This window comes from Trichechus manatus, unplaced genomic scaffold (genome assembly GCF_000243295.1).
Source record: "Trichechus manatus latirostris isolate Lorelei unplaced genomic scaffold, TriManLat1.0 scaffold00042, whole genome shotgun sequence".
Lineage (NCBI taxonomy): Eukaryota > Metazoa > Chordata > Mammalia > Sirenia > Trichechidae > Trichechus > Trichechus manatus.
Window position 1 is genome coordinate 1,266,560 of NW_004443978.1, and position 19,684 is coordinate 1,286,243.

A 19,684-nucleotide genomic window follows, 5' to 3' on the forward strand; every position below is an offset into this window, starting at 1 on the left:
TCTTTATGACTGAATAATACTCCATCGTACGTATGTATGAGGAGCCTCGTGGTGCAGTAGTTAAGTGCTTGGCTGCTAAGCAAAAGGTTGGTAGTTCAAACCCATCAGCTGCTCCAGAAAGAAGTAACAGTCTTGGATTTACAACCTTGGAAACCCTGTGGGGGCAGTCCTACCCTGTCCTGTCGGGTTGCTGTGAGTCAGAATTGACTCGACGGCAGTGGGTTTGGTTTGGTTTTTGGTATGTATGTACCACGTTTTGTTTATCCATTCCTCTGGTGATGACCACAGACTTCTTATCAGCTATCATTTGTTAATAGCGGGAATGTTTTTGTAAAAATGCAGCAAACAGAAAGGTACAAAGAACAAAGCAAAAGTCACCTCAGAGTCCTCTCAGGTATAACTGCTGTTAATATTTTAGTGAGTAACTTCTCAGACCCCTTTCTGTTAATGGACACTCACACGTACCCACAGTTATATATAATGGAGAGAGATATGTATATGTTTCTTTTGTCCACACTGTAGTTTGGCAGTGAACACCTTCCAGTAAGCACCTGGCAGTACTCACTAAGCTCTTGGCAGTAAACATGCATTGCCACAGGGTTAAAAGAGCTTAGTAACCGAGCAGTAGATGAAGCTAAGGGGTAAGAACAGCTGTTCTTGATGTCTGGTGGAAAAAAGCAGTGTCCCTCTCTCAGCCCGCGTGGGCATTCAGGTCAGGCTGTTGGGCGTAAACTCCCAGTGGAGGTTCTGGGAGGATTCTGGGGTCGCTTCAGGGTCCTGATTTTATCCTTTGAGGTAGCTGTTTGATTCTCAGATGCTGATGTGAGCAGGCTCTCGGGCAGCAGTGCTATGCCCTATGCCTAGAGTTTTGGGAGTTCCCTCTGACAGTGAGTCGTCCTCAGAGGTTCTGCGGAGGCTGGAGTACTAGATGGGGGCAGTGCTAGTGCTAATGCCACAGTCTTTTTAGTTCTATAAGAGCATGTGTGATGTGTACTTACAAAGGGACAGGTGAGGTATTTGGACACTGAGGAGAGCATAGGTAGAGTCTTGGACCAGCAGTCGATTCCCGTCTCTTTGTTTTCGTAGAAACCCGGGATGACGAGCCTGCCTGTGGGAGACCTCTGGGCGTCCGGGCAGGGCCCAACGGGACCCTTTTTGTGGCTGATGCCTACAAGGGACTGTTTGAAGTAAATCCGTGGAAACGTATGTGACAACATCTGTTTTCTTCTGTGATGATTTCAGATCTTTTAAACAAAATGCATATACACAGATTTAATAGAATTTGTTAAAAATGCAGTCTGAATAGCAATGAGAGTATTCCCTACAAGTACTAGCTGGTAGTAAGCACCCTGTAACTCCTGGCCATAACAGCATGTGCTATTGCCCTGTTTTCCTCTGGCATTTGTGTTTTAGCCACAGGGGCTCAGATAGTCTCACTTTGGGATGTTCAGCCGTGAAGATTTGTCCTTCTATCTTTACTTTTTTGTTTGTCTTTTCCTGTTTCCTTCCCCTTTGTCTCTGTCTTTCTGCATTTTTCCTTTTCTCTAGTTCCTCCTGCCATTTCTGTCCCCTAGCTGGCCGTGTCATCTTGAGCCAGTGTTATATGTGCTTTAGGTGCTTTATCGGATGGAGGCTCATGCTACAAGAGAGTCCAGTGTCGTGAGTGGTAGCACAGGGGCCTGAGCTCAGGCTCTGCAGACCGCCCACCTCAGGTAGGCCTCAGCTCTGCTGTCTGCTGGTTCTGTGACGATGCCCATTACGCAGCCTCCGCTCATCACATAGGCAGAATAATAGTGCTTACCTCATAGGAAGGTTTAAAGATTTCGAGGTCAGAGCTTAACCCATTAAACCCATTGCCATCGGGTAAATTCCAACTCATAGTGACCGTATACAACAGAGTACTAGAAGTGCCCCATGGGGTTTCCAAGGTTCTAATCTTTACGGAAGCAGGCTGCAACATCTTTCTCTCAAGGAGCTGCTGGTGGCTTCAAATCACTGACCTTTTGGTTAGCAGCTGGATGCTTAACCACTGTGCAGCCATGGCTTCTGGAGACAGTTTAGCACTCAATAAATATTTGGTTGTATTAGTTTTAAAAACTTGCTACTACTACTAGTAGTAGTACTTGTTATTGTTGTTAGGTGCCATCAGGTTGGCTCGGACTCATAGCGACCTTGTGTATAACAGAAGGAAATGTTGCCTGGACCTAGGAAATCCTCACAGTCATTTGTGTGTTTGAGCCTGGTGTTGCAGCCACTGTGTCAGTCCCTGTCATTGAAGGTCTGCCTCTTTCTTGCTGACCCTCTACTTTGCTGTCTTTTCTCCAGTGATTGATCCCTCCTGATGACATATCCAGAGTAAGCGAGATGAAGTCATACCATCCTCACATCTAAGGAGCATTCTGGCTGTACTTCCTCCAAGACAGATATGTTAGTTCTTCTTACAATCCATGGCATATTCAGTGTTTGTCACCAGTGCCACAGTCCGAAGGTGTCAGTTCTTCAGTGTTCCTTTTTTGTTGTCCAGCTTTCACATGCATCTGAGGCGATTGAAAATACCATGGCTTGGGTCAGACACACCTTAGTCATCCAAGTGATGCCTTTGCTTTTTAACACTTCCAAGAGGTCTTTTGCAGCACATTTGCCCAATGCAATATGTCATTTGATTTCTTGACTGCTGCTTCTAAGGACATTGATTGTTGATCCAGGAAGAAAGAATTTCTTGACAAATTTAGTTTCTTTCTCATTTATCATGGTGTTATTTATTGGTCCAGTTGTAAGGATTTTTGTTTTCTTTATGTTCAGAAGTAATCCATACTGAAGACTGTTCTCTTTTACCTTCATCAGTAAGTGCTTCAAGTCGTCTTCCCTTTTGGCAAGTGTCATGGTTTGAATTATGTCCCCCCCAAAAATGTGTGTACCAGTTTGGCTGGGCCATGATTCCTGGTACTGTGTGATTTTCCGGTATGTTGTAAACCTGCCTCTATGATGTTAATGAGGGAGGATGGGTGGCAGTTGTGTTAGTAAGGCAGGACCTGATCTACAAGACTGGATTGTGTCCTGAGGCAATGTCTTGAGATATAAAAGAAGTAAGCAGAGACAGGGGGACCTCACACAATCAAGAAAGCAGTGCCGGGAGCAGAGCACATCCTTTGGACCGGGGTCCCTGCACAGAGAAGCTCCTAGTCTTGGGGAACAGCGAAGAGGAGAAGGCTGACAGAAAAAGCCTTCCCCTAGAGCTGACGTCATTCAGTTTTTTACCCAAAAAAATCCTTCAGTATTGCAACTCGAGGCTTGGATTTTCTCTTCAGTTCTTTCAGCTTAAGAAATGCCAATTGTATTCTTTTCCCTTTTGGTTTTCTAACTCCAGGTCTTTGCACATTTCATTATAATACTTCATCTTGTCTTCTCGAGCTGCCCTTTGAAATCTGTTCAGCTTTTACTCCATCATTTCTTCTGTTTGCTGTAGCTACTCTGTGCTTAAGAGCAAGTTTCAGAGTCTCTTCTGGCATACATTTTGGTCTTTCTCCCCTATCTTTTTAATGACCTTTCATTTTCTTCTTGTATAATGTCCTTGATGTCATCCTTCAACTCTTCGGTCTTTGGTCATTATTGTTCAGTGTGTCAGATCTATTCTTGAGATGGTCTTTAAATTCATGTGGGATATACTCAGGGTCATACTTTGGCTCTTGTAGACTTGCTTTGATTTTCTTTTGCTTCAGTTTGAACTTGCATGTGAGCGCTTGATGATCTGCAGTCGGCCCCTGGCTTTGTCTTGACTGATAATATTGAGGTTCTCCATCTTCTTTCCACAGATATAGTCGATTTGATTCCTGTGTAAGCCATCCGGTGAGGTCCATGTGTATAGTCATCATTTGTGTTGTTGAAGAAAACTATTTCCGATCAATAATTCATTGGTCTTGCAGAATTCTGCCATGCGATCTTCAACATCATTCCTATCACCAAGGCTCTATTTTGCAGCTACTGATGCTTCTTCTTGGTTCCCACCTTTCACGTTCCAATTATTATCACATTCTGTAGTTATCAGTGCACCTTGATTGCATGTTTGATCAATTTCAGACTACAGCAGATTGTAAAAGTCTTCAATTTCTTTATCTTCCACATTTGTGGTTAATATGTAAATTTGAATAATAATTATATTAACTAGTTGACAGCATTGTACTTCAGGATAGATCTTGAAATATTCTTTTTGACAACGAGTGCCAGTGCCATTCCTCCTCAATTTGTTGTTCCCGCGGTAGTAGACGGTATGCTTGTTGGATTCAGAATGGCCAGTACCAGTCCATTTCAACTCACTAATGCCTGGGATATTGATCTTCAAGCATTCCATTTCATTTTTGACAACTTCCAATTTTTGTTGATTCATACTTCGTACCTTCCATGTTCTGATTATCAGTGGATGTTTACAGCTGTTCCCTTTCATTTTGAGTCATTCCACATCAGCAAATGAAGATCCACAAGGTTTTATTCCATCCATGTCATTAAGGCCAACTCTACTCTGAGGAGGTAGCTCTTTCCCAGTCACAATTTGAGCGCTTTCCAAGCTGAGGGGCTCATCTTCCAGCACTATATTGGACAGTGTTCTGTTGTTACCTATAAGGTTTCATTGGCTAATTTCCACCACCCGTCCGTTAGTGTGTTGTTCTGTAGTGGCTTGTGTGTTACTATGATGCTGGAAGCTATGCTGCCGGTATTTCAAATACCAGTAGGGTCACCCGTGGTGGACAGGTTTCAGTGGAGCTTCCAGACTAAAACCAGGAAAAAGGCCTGGCAATCTACTTCTGAAAATTAACCAATGAAAACTTCATGGCTAACAACAATTACTACTACTACTTTATTTAAAAAGTAGATAAGTGGGACATTTTATGTTTCTCTCAAGCAAACAAATAGAACTAAATTGCCTTTTACCGAGTCACTCTAATAGTTTTTTAAGTCAGCTGGCCTCAGTAGAAGAAAAGTTCCGCATCCTTAGAAGAAACATTCTGCCTTTAATGAAGTTAGTCTAAACAAATTTGTCACTTAACAGATAATACACTATTTTTTACTGTAAGGAGGAATGACAAATGACATGGAGAAGCTGTTCATGGCTTTTCTTTTTAAGCCAATTATGCTTATTAATATTTTGAAATTATTGAAAAACAAGTTCTTAAAATGAAAGCAAGACTTTTTTATTTCTTTTTTAAAACTCAGGTGAAGTGAAAATGCTGTTGTCTTCCGAGACACCAATTGAGGGAAAGAAAATTTCCTTTGTAAATGATCTTACAATAACTCGAGATGGGAGGAAAATTTATTTTACGGATTCTAGCAGCAAATGGCAAAGACGAGATTATCTGCTTTTGATTATGGAGGGAACGGATGATGGACGGTAAGTATATATTTCAGGTGTTTTACTCAGTTAAATAATCAGCCCGGCAGGCTAACTTCAGCAGAATTTGTTACTTTCCGGAGATCCTTGGAGTGTTTCTTCAGATAGGACCTTAAAGACTTCTGGGAACAGGCGACAGGAAACAAACAGAGCGAGATATTCTGCTTGCTTTCTCTTTTGAAGACGTCTAAAATTAAAATAGGATTCGTGGTAAATATTTTCCCCCATGTGATGGTTATCTCCTTTAAGGTTTTCATATTAATGGCTTATCTAGTGAGTAAACCAACACTGTAGTTGCCCCCGTTCTAGGAGGTTAAACTTCTGTATGTGTGGTGTTTGCTGCTTCATTCAGACTGGTTTGGTTTGCCTGGGGAAGAGGGGCCTGCTAATGAAGCCTTGTAGCCTTGGGGCAGCCTCACAGGAGGCTGGATGGGAATTTAGTGTCGGGATGTGCAGGAAGGAGGGATACAGCAGATTCTTGGTGCTCTAGACTAGAGTATGCCAGAATCCCCAGGATCCTGACTGCCTTCCATCTCTCTCTGCTCCAGTCTGCTCTGCTTGAGGTGGACCTGTGAGGCTGGGCACAGAGAGGGTATGGAAGTCTGAACTGAAGAAGTTGGGTGGTCAGAGCACGGTGTGCCTGTGGATTTGATGAAACATTGGCTTTTCTCCCAGGAACCATGTCTATGACAGATGTGGCTGGCCATGCAGGATGTGGCTGGCCAGGTGTGCCAGGCTAGCTTCCTTCTTCACAGCCGACAGTCCTTGTGTGGAAAGACGTCTCCTCTGAGAGACCAGGTTTGAAACTGTTCAAAGAGGTGCACAGTGGCAGGTGCCTGGAGCCAGTTGTCCTTGTTTGCGACTGTTTAAACAGCCTCGCCTGCTGAGAGACGCTAGTATCCACTTTGGGACAGACTTGTCGTCGTTCCTGCCACCTCTGAAGCTCACTGTGCTTGAGCCACATTGACTCCAGCTGCTGCAGGCAGGACTGTCAGGCTCACCACAAGCAGAGAGGCCCACTACCCCTAGTCATGGGGAGCTCAAGGGAGGGCTCACATGGTCCAAAGGGGGAAGAGTGGAGAGATGAGCCCATTCAATAAAACTACTGCCAGGAGGTGGTATGCCAGCCCCACAGGAGGTGCGTGCTGACGGGGCCGGGGGCGTGTAACCCTTTCCTGGTGTTTCCGAGGCAGCCTGGCTACTAGCGGCCCAATGCAGCTGTGGTTCTTGGCAGTCTGTGAGAGACCTTGCAACAGGCTGGCTTCAGGAGGATCCTCTTGGGGGCTCCTGTGAGGCTGGAGCCATGGACGCCCTCCCTGGTGCACAGCCAACCCCTCAGATGAGCAAGACAGCTGACTGTGTAGGGTGCTGAGGTCTGCCCTGGATGGGGAGGGCACTCCAGGGGTCATCCATTACCCGAGTATGAGGCTGAATCACCTGAAGGCCCAGAAGGGGAGCAAAGCCCCAGACTAGTGGGAGGCCATGGGGTCTCCACGTTGCTGACCCTCCACTTTTGTTGTTCCCCAGCCTGCTGGAGTATGACACTGTGACCAAGGAAGTGAAAGTCTTAATGGACCAGTTGCGGTTTCCTAATGGAGTCCAGCTTTCTCCGGCAGAGGACTTCGTTCTGGTGGCAGAAACGACCATGGCAAGGATCAGAAGGTACATGCGGTGTTAGCAGAGCTGCTGGCTGCTTGCAGAGCTGGGTCTGCCCCAGGTGGGTGGGAATGAATGCTGGCTGACAGAGCCTGGGATGCAGCAGGCCCCTCCTGCTCATGCAGTCAGGGATGTGTGTTCTCTCTCCCACCTCTGAGCGTCTCTGAGCTTGGTGGTCTGTGAGTGCTGCTTGGCCTAATGCTGGAGGTGGCATCCCACCCCAAGTGCTCCCAGGGCCCTTCTCTGCTCCAGTTGGCCCTCCTTGCGAGGGCCTCCTTTTGTAAGCTGTGCCTTCCTAAACTTTATCTGGACTAATAACAGCCTCGTGCTTGGCTAAAACTTTTTCCTTAAATTGAGGGCTACTGCTGAATGCATACTTGGGTGAATTTTTCAGATTCTATGTGTCTGGTCTGATGAAGGGAGGGGCAGATATGTTCGTGGAGAACTTGCCTGGATTTCCAGACAACATTCGGCCCAGCAGCTCCGGGGGATACTGGGTCGGCATGGCGACGATCCGTTCTAACCCTGGGTGTTCCATGTTGGATTTCTTATCCGAGAGACCCTGGATTAAGAAAATAATTTTTAAGGTAACTAAAAACTACAATTTCAAAAACAAAATGAAAATGCATCTAATTATGATCTCTTTTGACATTTCTAGCCCTAAAAAATTCTAGTTCTTCTTATGTTATTACTTTTGTTTTTTTTTTATTTTATTTTTGGTGAAAATATACACAGCAAACCCACTCTAATTCCACAGTTTATAGACATAATGGTCAGTGACATTGGTTACATTCTTCACATTGTGTCAACATTCTCGTTATTTCTTGTTCTAGTTGTTTTATTTCCATTTACTTAATCTCCCAGCCCCCTCAATTTTCTAAATCTGTGTTTTAAAATAGCTATTGATCCTTTGATCTTATACAGATAATTTTTTTTCTTTTTTTTAGGTAACGCAATATCCACAGTGGTAATCTTTTTTTTCCCTAAATTTTATTTGTTTTGTTGTTGAGAATATACACAGCAAAACATAACACCAATTCAAGTTTCTGCATGTACAATTTAGTGACACTAATTACTTTCAAGTCGTGCAGCTATTCTCCCTTTTCTCTGTTATTCCTCCCTCATTAACATAAACTCACTGCCCCCTAAAGTTGCTATCTGATCTTTTGGGTTGCTGTTGTTAATTTGATGCTATGTGGAAAGTTCTTAAAAGAGTGTAATGCTCGAGGCAGACCTTTTTATTTTACTAGTTAGGCTAAACTGTTGTTTGATTTTCACATAACTTCAGTATATATTTTTGGTTTAAGGTTTAAAGATTATCTCACCAGTAGTTTCAGGGGTTTGTCCATCCTCCATGGCTCTAGAAAGTCTAGAGTCCATGAGAATTTGAAATTCTGTTCTGCATTTTCCCCCTTTTAATCTGGACTCTTCTGTGGAATGAATCTTTGATCAAAATGTTCAGTAATGGTAGCTGGGCACCATCCAGTTCTTCTGGTCTCCTGGCAAAGGAGGCAGTTGTTCATGGAAGCAATTAGCCACACATTCCACATATTCCATATCCTCCTCCTATTCCTGACTCTCCTTCTTCCTCTATTACTCCAGGTGAATACAGACCAATTGTTGTGCCTTGGATGGCTGCTTGTAAGCTTTTAAGACCCCAGGCACTACACAGCAAATTAGGTAGAACAGAAGCACTAAACATACTATTAGGCTGGTTAACTGGGATGTCCCATGAAACCATGACCCTAAACCTCCAATCCAAGGAACCAAATCCCATGAGATGTTTGGTTGTACATAAGCAGCCTCAGCACCTACTCTTTTCTTTGGTTGTTGTAAATATGTCTATCACACAACTTTTGCCAATTCAGTTTTTTACAGGTGTACAACTCACAGCAATTACAGTAATCAGCTATGCAACCCTACCTTAATCAGTGTAATTTTTTTCATCACAGTTGACCCTCCTTTTCCCCTCCCTCCCACCCCTGGTAACCATTAATAAACTTTGTTCTCTATACATTTGCCTTTTCTTGTCTTTTTATATAAGTGAGGTCATGCAACGTTTGTCCTTTTGTGATTGGCTTATTCTGCTCAGCATAATATCTTCAAGCTGCATCCAGACTGTAGCATGTATCAAGACTTCATTTCTCCTGCTGGCTGAGTAGTACTCTATTGTATGTATGTACCACATTTTGTCTATCCGGTCATCTGTTGATGGGCACGTAGGTTGTTTCTATCTTCTTGCTATTGTAAATAATGCTGCAATGAACATAGGTGTACATATGTCTGTTCGTGTCACTTATATTAGATCCCTAGGGTGTATACCTAGGAGTGGAATTGCTGGGTCATATGCCTCTACCTCTAGTTTTCTGAGGAACCACCAGATTGTTTTCCATAATGGCTGTATCATTTTGCATTCCCACCAGCAGTGAATGAGGGTACCAATTTCTCCACATCCCCTCCAACACTTGTTATTTCCTGTTTTTTTTTTTAATCTTATCCACCTTAGTGGGAGTGAGTTTTGATTTTCACTTTTCTGATGGGTAATGATGTTGAACATGTTTTCATGTGTCTGTTTGACCATTTGATTATCCTCTTTTGGTGAAGTGTCTGTTGATGTCCTTTGCTCAGTTTTTGATTGGGTTTTTGTCTTTTTGTTGTTAAGTTGTAGAAGTTTTATATGCAGACAGTGCCCAGATTACGAACAAGTTCCGTTCCTAAGGCTGTCTTTAAATTGAGTTTGTACGTAAGTCAAAACAGTTAGGTACAGTTCGTATCTAATGCCAGTTAATCAGATGTTTGTCTTAGTATATAGTGTACCTTTGTATGCATAAAAAGCATTAAAGAAACACTTCCAGATATACTAAATCATCTTTAACATAATAATACAATAATAATAATATTTTTATGCACATCACAACCTAGTGCCCATTGGTTATTACAAACCATTGTATGTACTTTGAATTTTTAATACAGTAGGTTTTATGAGAATTGGTTCATAACTATGAGTTGTATAGTTGTATATGAGTTGGATGTTTGTAACCCGGGGACTACCTATATATTTTAAGTAGTAGTCCCTTGTCAGTTATCCCAAAGATTTTTTTCCAGTCTAGGTTGTATCTTTACTCTTTCGATAAAGTCTTTTGATGACCATAAATATTTAACTTTCACGAGGTCCCAGTTATCGGATTTGTTTTCTGTTGCTCATGTATTCATTGTTGTGTTTGATAATTTGTTGTTGAAATAAGTTCAGCCCCAACACTTTGCTCCTATATTTTCTTCCAAGAACTTTAGACTTTTAGATTTAACATTTAGGTCCTTGATCCATTTTAAATTAGTTTTTGTGTATGGTGTGAGGTTTGGATCTTGTTTCATTTTTCTGCATGTAGAAATCCAGTTTTGCCAGCACCATTTATTGAAGAGACTGCCCCTTCCCCATTGGATGGATCCGGCTCCCTTGTCGAAAGTTAATTGGCCATGAATGTTTGGATTTATTTCCGGGTTTTCAGTTCTATTCCATTGGTCTGTGTGTCTGTTGTTAAACCAGTGCCAGGCTGTTTTGATTACTGTAGCTGTGTAATATGTTCTAAAGTCAGGAGATGTGAGGCTGCCTACTTTGTTCTTCTTCAAAATTGCTTCGACTATTTGGAATCTCATGTATGTAGATTAAAACATGTGAACCCTTTTGAGCTCTAATTTCCCTGTTTCTGGGACAGTAATGTTCTTATTGTTGATCTTTTGGTGCCTCCACCCTGCCAGTCTCCCCCCTCTGTGGTAGTTGTTTCAAACACTCCCCTTTCCTTGAGGTCCTTGGCTGCCCCGCACCCAGTGGAGGATGCTGCCTCCTCCTTCATAGAGAAAGGAGTCATCAGGTGGATCGTTCTATTCTTTCTGCGGCCACACAGAGAAACCTACTTACCCTGGCCTTCTTTCCACCCTCCTCCCTCCTGCCTTCTTGGAACCTCGCTGTCAGTCATCCCTCTCCATGAGATCCTGCACTTTGACCTCTAACCCTTCAAACTCTTTTCCACTAAAAACATCTCCACCATGATCATCCATAGTCGCCTCCACCACAGCCTGTTTCTCTCTTCCTGATCACAGGCAAACGTCCATCAGACATCCTCTTGCCGGCTGACCCCTTCCCTCCCATGCCCCAGCCAACCTGCTATGGCTTCTGCCCTGTTGTGTCACCAAAATAGTTCCCTGAAGAATACTGAATATACTATGGACTGCCAAAAGAACGAACAATCTGTCTTGGAAGAAGTACAGCTGGAATGCTCCTTAGAAGCGAGGTTGGCGAGACTTTGTCTCATGTACTTTGGACATGTTATCAAGAGGGATCAGTCCCTGGAGAAGGACATCATGCTTGGTAAAGTAGAAGGTCAGAGAAAAAGAAGAAGACCCTCAAGAGATGGACTGACACAGTGGCTGCAACAGTGGGCTCAAGCATAACAACCATCATGAGGATAGCGCAGGACTGGGCAGTATCTTCGTTCTGTTGTCCATAGGTTTGCAGTGAGTTGTAAGCGGATAGATGGCACCTAACAACAACAATGACATATAACACTGAGCATCTTTTCTGTTTTTTTTTTTTTCATCTGTATATCTGCTTGGTGAGGTGTTTGTTCAGATCTTTTGCTCATTTTGTAATTGGGTTGTTTTCTTCTTATTGTTGAAGTTTGAGAGTTTTTCGTACAGTTTGGATACAAGTCCTTTATCAGAGATGTGCTTTGCAAATATTTTCTCCCAGTCTGTTATTTGTCTTTTCATTTTCTGAAGTACCTTTTACAGGGTAAAAGTTTTCTAGGTTTAATGAAATCCAACATATCAGGTTTTTTTCTTTCATGGATAGGGTTTTTGTGTTGTATATAAAAAGTTACAGCCAAACTCCGGGTCATCTAGACTTTTTCCTCAGTTATCTTTTAGAAGTTGTATAACTTTGTGTTTTACATTTAAGTCTGTGATTCATTTTGGGTTAATTCTTGTGCTTGTGAAAGGCATAAGGCCTGTAGCTAGATTCATTTATTTTTGCATGTGGATGTCTGGTTGTTCAGCACCATTTGTTGAAAAGACTGTTCTCTCTCCACTGAATTGCCTTTTTTCCTTTGTCAAAGATGAACTGACTCTGTTTGTGTGGGTCTGTTTCTGGAGACTGTTGTGTCCCACTGATCTGTTTGTTCTTTAGCCAATACCACACTGACTTGATCCACTATAGTTTTATTGTAACCTTGAAATTGGATAGTATTGTGTGGGCTATTGTAGATCTGCCTTTCCGTATAAACTTTACAATCAGTTTGTTGATATCCATAAAATAACTTACTGGGATTTTTACTGGGATTGTGTTGAATCTATAGATCAAGTTTGGAAGAAATGACATCTTAACAATATTGAGCCTTCTGTCTATGAACATGGACTATCTCCCCATTTATTTAGATCTTTGATTTCTTTCATCAGAGTTTTATATTTTTCTTCATGTAGATCTTGGATATATTTTGTTAGATTTATACCTATTCAAATTTTTGGTGCTAATGTGAAAGGTATTGTGTTTTTAAATTCAAATTCCAATTGTTCATTGCTGATGGGTAGGAAAGCAGTTACTTTTATTTGATAACCTTGTATCTGACAACCTTGCTATAATTGCTTATTATTTCCAGGAGGTTTTTGGTCAGTTCTCTGGGATTTTCTATAGACAATGCTGTCATTTGTGAAAAAAGACAGTTTTATTTCTTCCTTCCCAATTTGTATGCCTTTTAATTTCCTCTTCTTGTCTCACTGTGTTAGGTAGGATTTCTAGTATGATATTGAATAGGAATGGTAAGAGGGAGCCTTGCCTTGCTCCCGATGTTAGGGAGAAAGCATACTCATTAAGTATGATGTTAACTGTAGGTATTTTGTAGATACTCTTCATCAAGTTGAGGAAATGCCCCTCTCTTCCTAGTTTGCTGACAGTTTTTATCATGAATGAGTCTTTGACTTTGTCACATGCTTTTTCTGCATCTCATAATTTTTCTACCTTAGCCTGTTGATGTGATGGGTTGCGTTCATTGATTTGCGAATGTTGAACCAGCCTTGCATGTTGTTGTTAGGTGCTGTTGAGTCAGTTCTGACTCATAGCGACCCTACGCACCACAGAAGGAAACACTGCCTGGTCCTGTGCCATCCTCACAATCATTGTTATACTTGAGCCCATTGTTGCGGCCGCTGTGTCAGTCCATCTCGTTGAGGGTCTTCCTTTTTTTTTCTGACCCTCTACTTCACCAAGCATGATGTCCTTCTTCAGGGACTGATCCCTCCTGACAACATGTCTAAAGTATGTAAGACAGTCTCAACATCCTTGCCTCTAAGGAGCATTCTGGTTGTACTTCTTCCAAGACAGATTTGTTCGTTCTTTTGGCAGTCCATGGTATATTCAATATTCTTCACCAACACTGCAACTCAAAGGTGTCGATTCTTCTTTAGTCTTCCTTATTCATTGCCCTGCTTTCGCTTGCGTATGATGCGATAGAAGATACCATGGCTTGGGTCAGGCGCACTTTAGTCTTCAAGGTGACATCTTTGCTTTTCAACCCTTTAAAGAGGTCTTTTGCAGTAGATTTGCCCAATGCAGTGCATATTATGATATGACTTTTGCTTTCCATGGGTGTTGATTTTGGATACCCGGAATACCTCGATACCTGGAATAAGTTCCACTTAGTGGTAGGGTATAATTATTTTCATACCTTGTTAGATTTGATTTGATATTTTGTTGATGATTTTTGCATCTGTGTTCATGAGAGCTTGATCTGTAGTTTTCCTTTCTTTCAGTGTCTTTCTGGTTTTGGTATTAGGGTAAGGCTGGCCTCATAGAATGAGTTAGGCAGTGTTTTTTCTGCTTCTATTTTCTGGAAGAGATTGTAAAGAATTGATATCATTTCTTAAATATTTGGTAGAATTCATGTAAAATCATCTTGACCTGGTGCTTTCTTTTTTCAAAGGTGATTAATTATTGATTCAATTTGTTAAAATAAATGTAGGCCTATTTAGATTATTTGTTTCTCCTTGTGTGAGTTTGGTAATCTACGTCTTTTAATGAATTGGTCTGTTTCATCTAAGTTATCACATTTGTGGGCATAGGGTTGTTCATAATATTCCCCTATTATCCTTTTAATAATGTCTGTGGGATCAGTAGAGGGGACTTCTCTTATTTCTGATATTAGTAATTTGTATCTTCTCTCTTTTTTTCTTGGTTAGCCTGGGTAAACCAAAAACAAACAAACAAAAAACCTGTTCGCTGTGGAGTCGATTACTACTCATAGCAACCCTAGAGGCTTATCAGTTTTATTGATCTTTTCAAAGAACCAGCTTTTGGTTTTGCTGATTTTCTCTATTATTTTTCTGTTTTCAGTTTCCTTGATTTCTGCTCTTTATATTACAGTGAAACCTGTGAGAGCTGAACTCAACAGGACTGCTTTGTTTTTCCAGGTCTCACAAGTTTTCCACCTCAGACAGGGTGCAGTTCTACCACTTTTCCATTGCTCACTATTAGTGGAAAATATTTGAGTTTTTCTCTGACAGGTTTCTGCCTTACACAGTGTCATGGTTTGAATTGTGTCCCCCAAAATAATGTGTGTATCAGTTTGGCTGGGCCCTGATTCCTGGTACTGTGTGATTTTCCTGTATGTTGTAAACCTGCCTTTATGATGTTAATGAGGGAGGATGGGTGGCAGTTGTGTTAGTAAGGCAGGACCTGATCTACAAGACTGGATTGTGTCCTGAGGCAATGTCTTGAGATATAAAAGACAGAAGTGAACAGTGAGACAGGGGGACCTCATATCATCAAGAAAGCAGTGCCAGGAGCAGAGCGCGTCCTTTGGACAGGGGTCCCTGCGCCGAGAAGCTCCTAGTCTGGGGGAACACTGATGAGAAGGCCCACAGAGAGAAAAAGCCTTCGCCTGGAGCTGACACCCTGCATTTGGACTTTTAGCCTACTTTGATTGTGAGGAAATAAATTTCTCTTCGTTAAAACCATCCACTTGTGGTATTTCTGTTATGGCAGCACTAGATGACTAAGACACACAGTTTCTGGCTTTTGTAGGTTTTACTGTATTTCTTTTCTTCTGCTTGCTTTAGGTTTATATTGCTCTTCTTTCTCTAGTTTCCTAAGGTACAAGCTTAGATTATTAATTTTAGATCTTTCTTTTCTAATATATGCATTCATTGGTATGCATTTCCCTCTAAAGCACTGCTTTCTCCGCATCCTGCAAATTTTGATAGGTTGTATTTTCATTTTCGTTTAGTTCAAAATACTTAAAAATTTCTCTTGAGACCTCTTCGTCAACCCATGTGTTATTTATTCTCCAAATATTTTGGGATTTTCCAGATAGCTTCCTGTTATTGATTTCTAGTTTAATTCCATTGTGGTCTGAGAGCATACTTTGTATGACTTCTGTTGTTTTAAATTTGTCAGGATGTGTTTTATGGCCCAGAATGTGGTCTGTCTTGGCGAATGTTCCATGTCAACTTGAGAAAAATATGTATTCTGTTGTTGGATGAAGTATTTTATAAATGTCACTGACGTCCAGTTGATTGATGGTACTGTTCAGTTCAACTATATCTTACTATCCAGTACACAGACCCCATTCCAGTTTCACCAGTTGTCCAATAATGCCCTTTCTAAGGAAGGATTTAATCCAGGATCAAGCATTGCATTTAGTTGTTAACGTATATTTATTCTCCTTCAGTCTGGAACAACTCCTCCATCTTTTTGACCTTGATAATTTTGGAGATCACAGGTCTGTTATGTTGTAGAACGTCCTTCAATTTAGGTTTGTCTGATGTTTGCTTATGATTAGATTCAGGCTGTATGTTTTCAGAAGGAACATCACAGGAGTGAAGTTGTGTCCCCAGTGCGTCCATCAGTGGTACATGATTTCACTTTGTCCCATACCTGGGGGAGGTGGCTTTGAACATTTGATTAAGGGGAGGAATGCTGGGTTTCCACTGTGAAGTATTTTCTATTTGTAAATGATAAGCATTGTGTGGGGAGGGAGGCCCCTAGGTGATACAAATGCTTTGTGTTTGACTGCTAACCTGAAGGTTGGAGGTTCAAACTCACCCAGCTGTACAACAGAAGTAAAAGCCTGGCGATCTACTTTCATTTAAAATTACAAGAAAACCCTATGGAGCAGTCCTGCTCTGTAACACATGGTGTCGCCATGAGTCGGAATTGACTTGATAGCAACTAACAACAACAACTTTATAACTAAGTAAATATCAATATAATCCTGTGATTTCCTAGTTTATTCAATGGGTTGTAATCCGTTACTTTTATTATTTATTTTTGATACTCAGGTTTTCCAGTGTTCGCCAGTAGGAGCCCCTCCAGTGTGCCTTCTTGACCTTTGGACACATCCCCGTCATTCTTTGAGTAGTTCTCCACTGTCTAGCACCACAAGTTGTTCCAGGCTCATCTTGGATTTTCCCTGCCCCAGCTCTGGAATCAGCCATTTCTCCAAGGAGCCCTGTTCCTTGTAGAGGAGATCTGGTGCTAAGTGTACTCATTGCTTTTGAGGTGTCACTGCTCTCACACCACCTAGGGGCTATATGCATGTGAATTCATACATATACACAGATGTATGTGTGTGTGTATACATTTACACCAACATTTACTTATCTAGCGTCTGTTTATTTAAACTGAAAACCATGAGTTCATGCTGATACCTCTAATTCTCAGCTAACACCACAGGATTTATTCCAGTTTTCTCCCCTTCCATATTGGTAACTCCCTTCACCAACGGCAAAAAAACCTGGATGTCATTATCCTGCATATATTTACTTACTTGTTCAACCTCCCAAATATAACCTATCTAGCCACTGCCCCCCACATGGCCCCTGCTGGTGCTCTAGGACTCCTCGCTGGGCTGTTACCTCCCCTGCCCCCCACCACCATGCACGAAACCTTTCTTAGCCCTCAGACGCTCTGATACCCTTCAACCAGCTGTCCCCAGGTGGACATCCTCCTCACTTGGACACCGACATCCCATGCCATGTCCCCCCTCCCCTACCACAGCATCTGGGCCACTGTGGCTCCCCTCACCCTCCGCAGATACCTAGTGGCTTCTTGACTGGATTGTTTGGAAAGGGAGTGATGTAGTGCAGAGATGTTTTAAAAAGACAGTTGCAGCTGCTGTGTGTGGAGAGCAGGTTGTAGTAGAAGCCTGGTATGGAGCAGTCAAACAGTGGCGGAGGAGAGATGAGGGGGAGGTGGGTGTGATGCACATAGATGGGGGACGAGACTCGGTGATGAGTTGGGTGTGTGGCGTGCGGAAAGGCAGGACCTAAGGGTGAGGCCCAGGTTCCTGGCTTAGCCAGCTGGTCTAAGGGGTCTGGTCCAGTGAGAGGAGAAGTCTGTTGGATTTGAAATGCTGTCAGAGTCCAGGTGGAAATGGGTCTGAGGCTGTGAGGAATTTAGCATTGGAGATTAGAAATAGAGGTAGAGACTTGAGAGCTTCCTGGATCAGTGAATAATTGAAATAAAGAGGTGCACTCTCCTAGGGATACAATGGAGAGGAGAGAAGGCCTGGGATAGACTAGCAGGGAGGGCTTTTCACAGGTTGTTGGAAGCCCTGTGGGAAGGCTGTAAGCCGTAATGAAATTTCAGTGCATCTCTGTAGAACCTTCTGAAACAGTCAGCTCGTGTGCTTGAACATTTACCATGACTGGGAGACAGTGCTCTGGGCATGTGCAGCTATGTGAATTTTTTCCCTCTTGTGGAAGGTAGAGAGCTCCCTTCATCGTGCTGACGCAGCCATGCACTTTGGCATATTTCCTATCCGGTGTCCTGCCGCTTTGCTAGAAATTAAACATCTTGCCACGCGTTTCTCTGTTTAAAACCTTTCAATAGCTAGACCAAAGTTTATTAGTGGTTACCGGGGCAGGAGGGAGGGAGTAAGGGGAGGTTAATGGTGATGGAAAAATCCCATTGATTAAGGGTAGGGTTGCATAGCCGAGTATAGAAATTGATGTCAGTAAGTTGTACACCTTTAAAAAGTTGAATTGGTGAAAATTGGGCAATAGATAGATTTACAACAATGATTTGAAAAGCTGCTGAGACTATTTATGTACAACCAAAAACCTCATGGAATTTGGTTCCCTGGTTTGGAGGGTTAGGGTCATGATTTCATGGAACATCCCAGTAATTGGCCTAATAACGTGTTTAGTGCTTCTGTTCTACCTCCTAGTTCATTGCATATTACCTAGGGTCTTAAAAGCTTCTAAGCAGCCATTCAAGGCATGACAATTGGTCTCTGTTTGCCTGGAGCAACAGAGGAAGGAGAGTCAGTGTCTTAGTGGTCTAGTGCAGCTATAACAAATACCCCAAGTGGATGGCTTTAACAAAGAAAAATTTACTGTCACAGTCTAGAAGGCTAGAAGTCCAAATTCAGGGTATCAGCTCCAGGGGAAGGCTTTCTCTCTTTTGGCTGTGGAAAAAGTTCCTTCTTATCAATCTTCCCCTGGACTAGGAGCTTCTCTGCACAGGAACCCCGGGTCCAAAGGATGTGCTTTGCTCCTGGCACTGCTTTCTTGGTGGTATGAGGTCCCCATGTCTCTCTGCTCACTTCTCTCTTTTATATCTTAAAAGAGATTGGCTTAAAACACAATCTAATCTTGTAGATCTCATCAACGTAACAGATAATAATCCCATCTCGTTCACATCGTAGTAAGAGAATTTACAACACATAGAAAAATTGCATCTGATGACAAAATGGTGGACAGTCATGCAACACTAGGAATTGTGGCCCAGCCAAATTGATACACATTTTTTTTTTTTAATTCTACTTCAGGTGAAGGTTTACAGAACAAATAGTTTCTCATGAAACAGTAGTACACATATTGTTTTATGACATTGGTTAACAACCGCACAACATGTCAACTCTCCCTTCTCGACCTTTTTTTTTGGTGAAAATATACATAGCCAAAGATACACCATTTCAAAAATTTCTACATACACAGTTCAGTGACATCGACTACGCTCTTCCCATTGTGCTGCTATTCTCACTTTAGATGAAGGCTTACAGAACAAAATAGTTCCTCATTTAACAGTTAGTACATGTGTTGCCCTATGACAATGGTTAATGACCTCATAACACATCAACACTATCCTTACTCAACCTTGGGTTCCCTGTCACCAGCTTTCTTGTCCCCTTCTGCCTTCTGGACCTTGTCGCTGGACTGCTAGCTGTGCCTCATTAGTCCCATTTGGTTTTATGGGGCTACTGCTCCCCGCCTAAACGGTGAACCTCGGAAATGACTTCACCACTGAGCTAAAAGGGTGTCTGGGGGCCATATTCTCGGGGTTTCTCCAGTCTCCTTTAGGCCAGTAAATCTGGTCTTTTTTTTTTTTGTTGTTAGAATTTTGTTCTATATCCTACTCCAGCTCTGTCCAGAACCATGTGTTTTGATCCCGGTCAGAGCAGTCAGTAGTGGTAGCTGGGCACCATCTAGCTGTACTGGACTCAGTCTGGTGGAGGCCTTAGTAGCTGTCGTCCATTAGTCCTTCAGACTAATCTTTTCCTTGTATCTTGTTCTCTTCATTCTCCCTTGCTCCTGAAGGGGTGAGACCAGTGGAGTATCTTAGACGGCTGCTCACAGGCTTTTAAGACCCCAGAC

At 42.3% G+C, this 19,684-nt stretch overlaps 1 protein-coding gene across 3 annotated transcripts in view; it reads left to right on the forward strand.

The window, feature by feature from the left end:
• The window catches only part of APMAP (adipocyte plasma membrane associated protein), a 53,340-nt gene that overhangs the window by 21,207 nt on the left and 12,449 nt on the right, over positions 1-19,684 (forward strand). For 2 of the 3 annotated variants that reach the window (XM_023731383.1, XM_004376411.3), the window contains 4 exons: positions 1,087-1,203; positions 5,209-5,383; positions 6,911-7,045; positions 7,434-7,626. In XM_023731383.1, coding sequence (XP_023587151.1) covers positions 1,087-1,203; positions 5,209-5,383; positions 6,911-7,045; positions 7,434-7,626 — 620 coding nt within the window. The remainder of the gene's footprint in view (positions 1-1,086; positions 1,204-5,208; positions 5,384-6,910; positions 7,046-7,433; positions 7,627-19,684) is intronic. The other variant, XM_023731384.1, reaches the window with a different exon arrangement.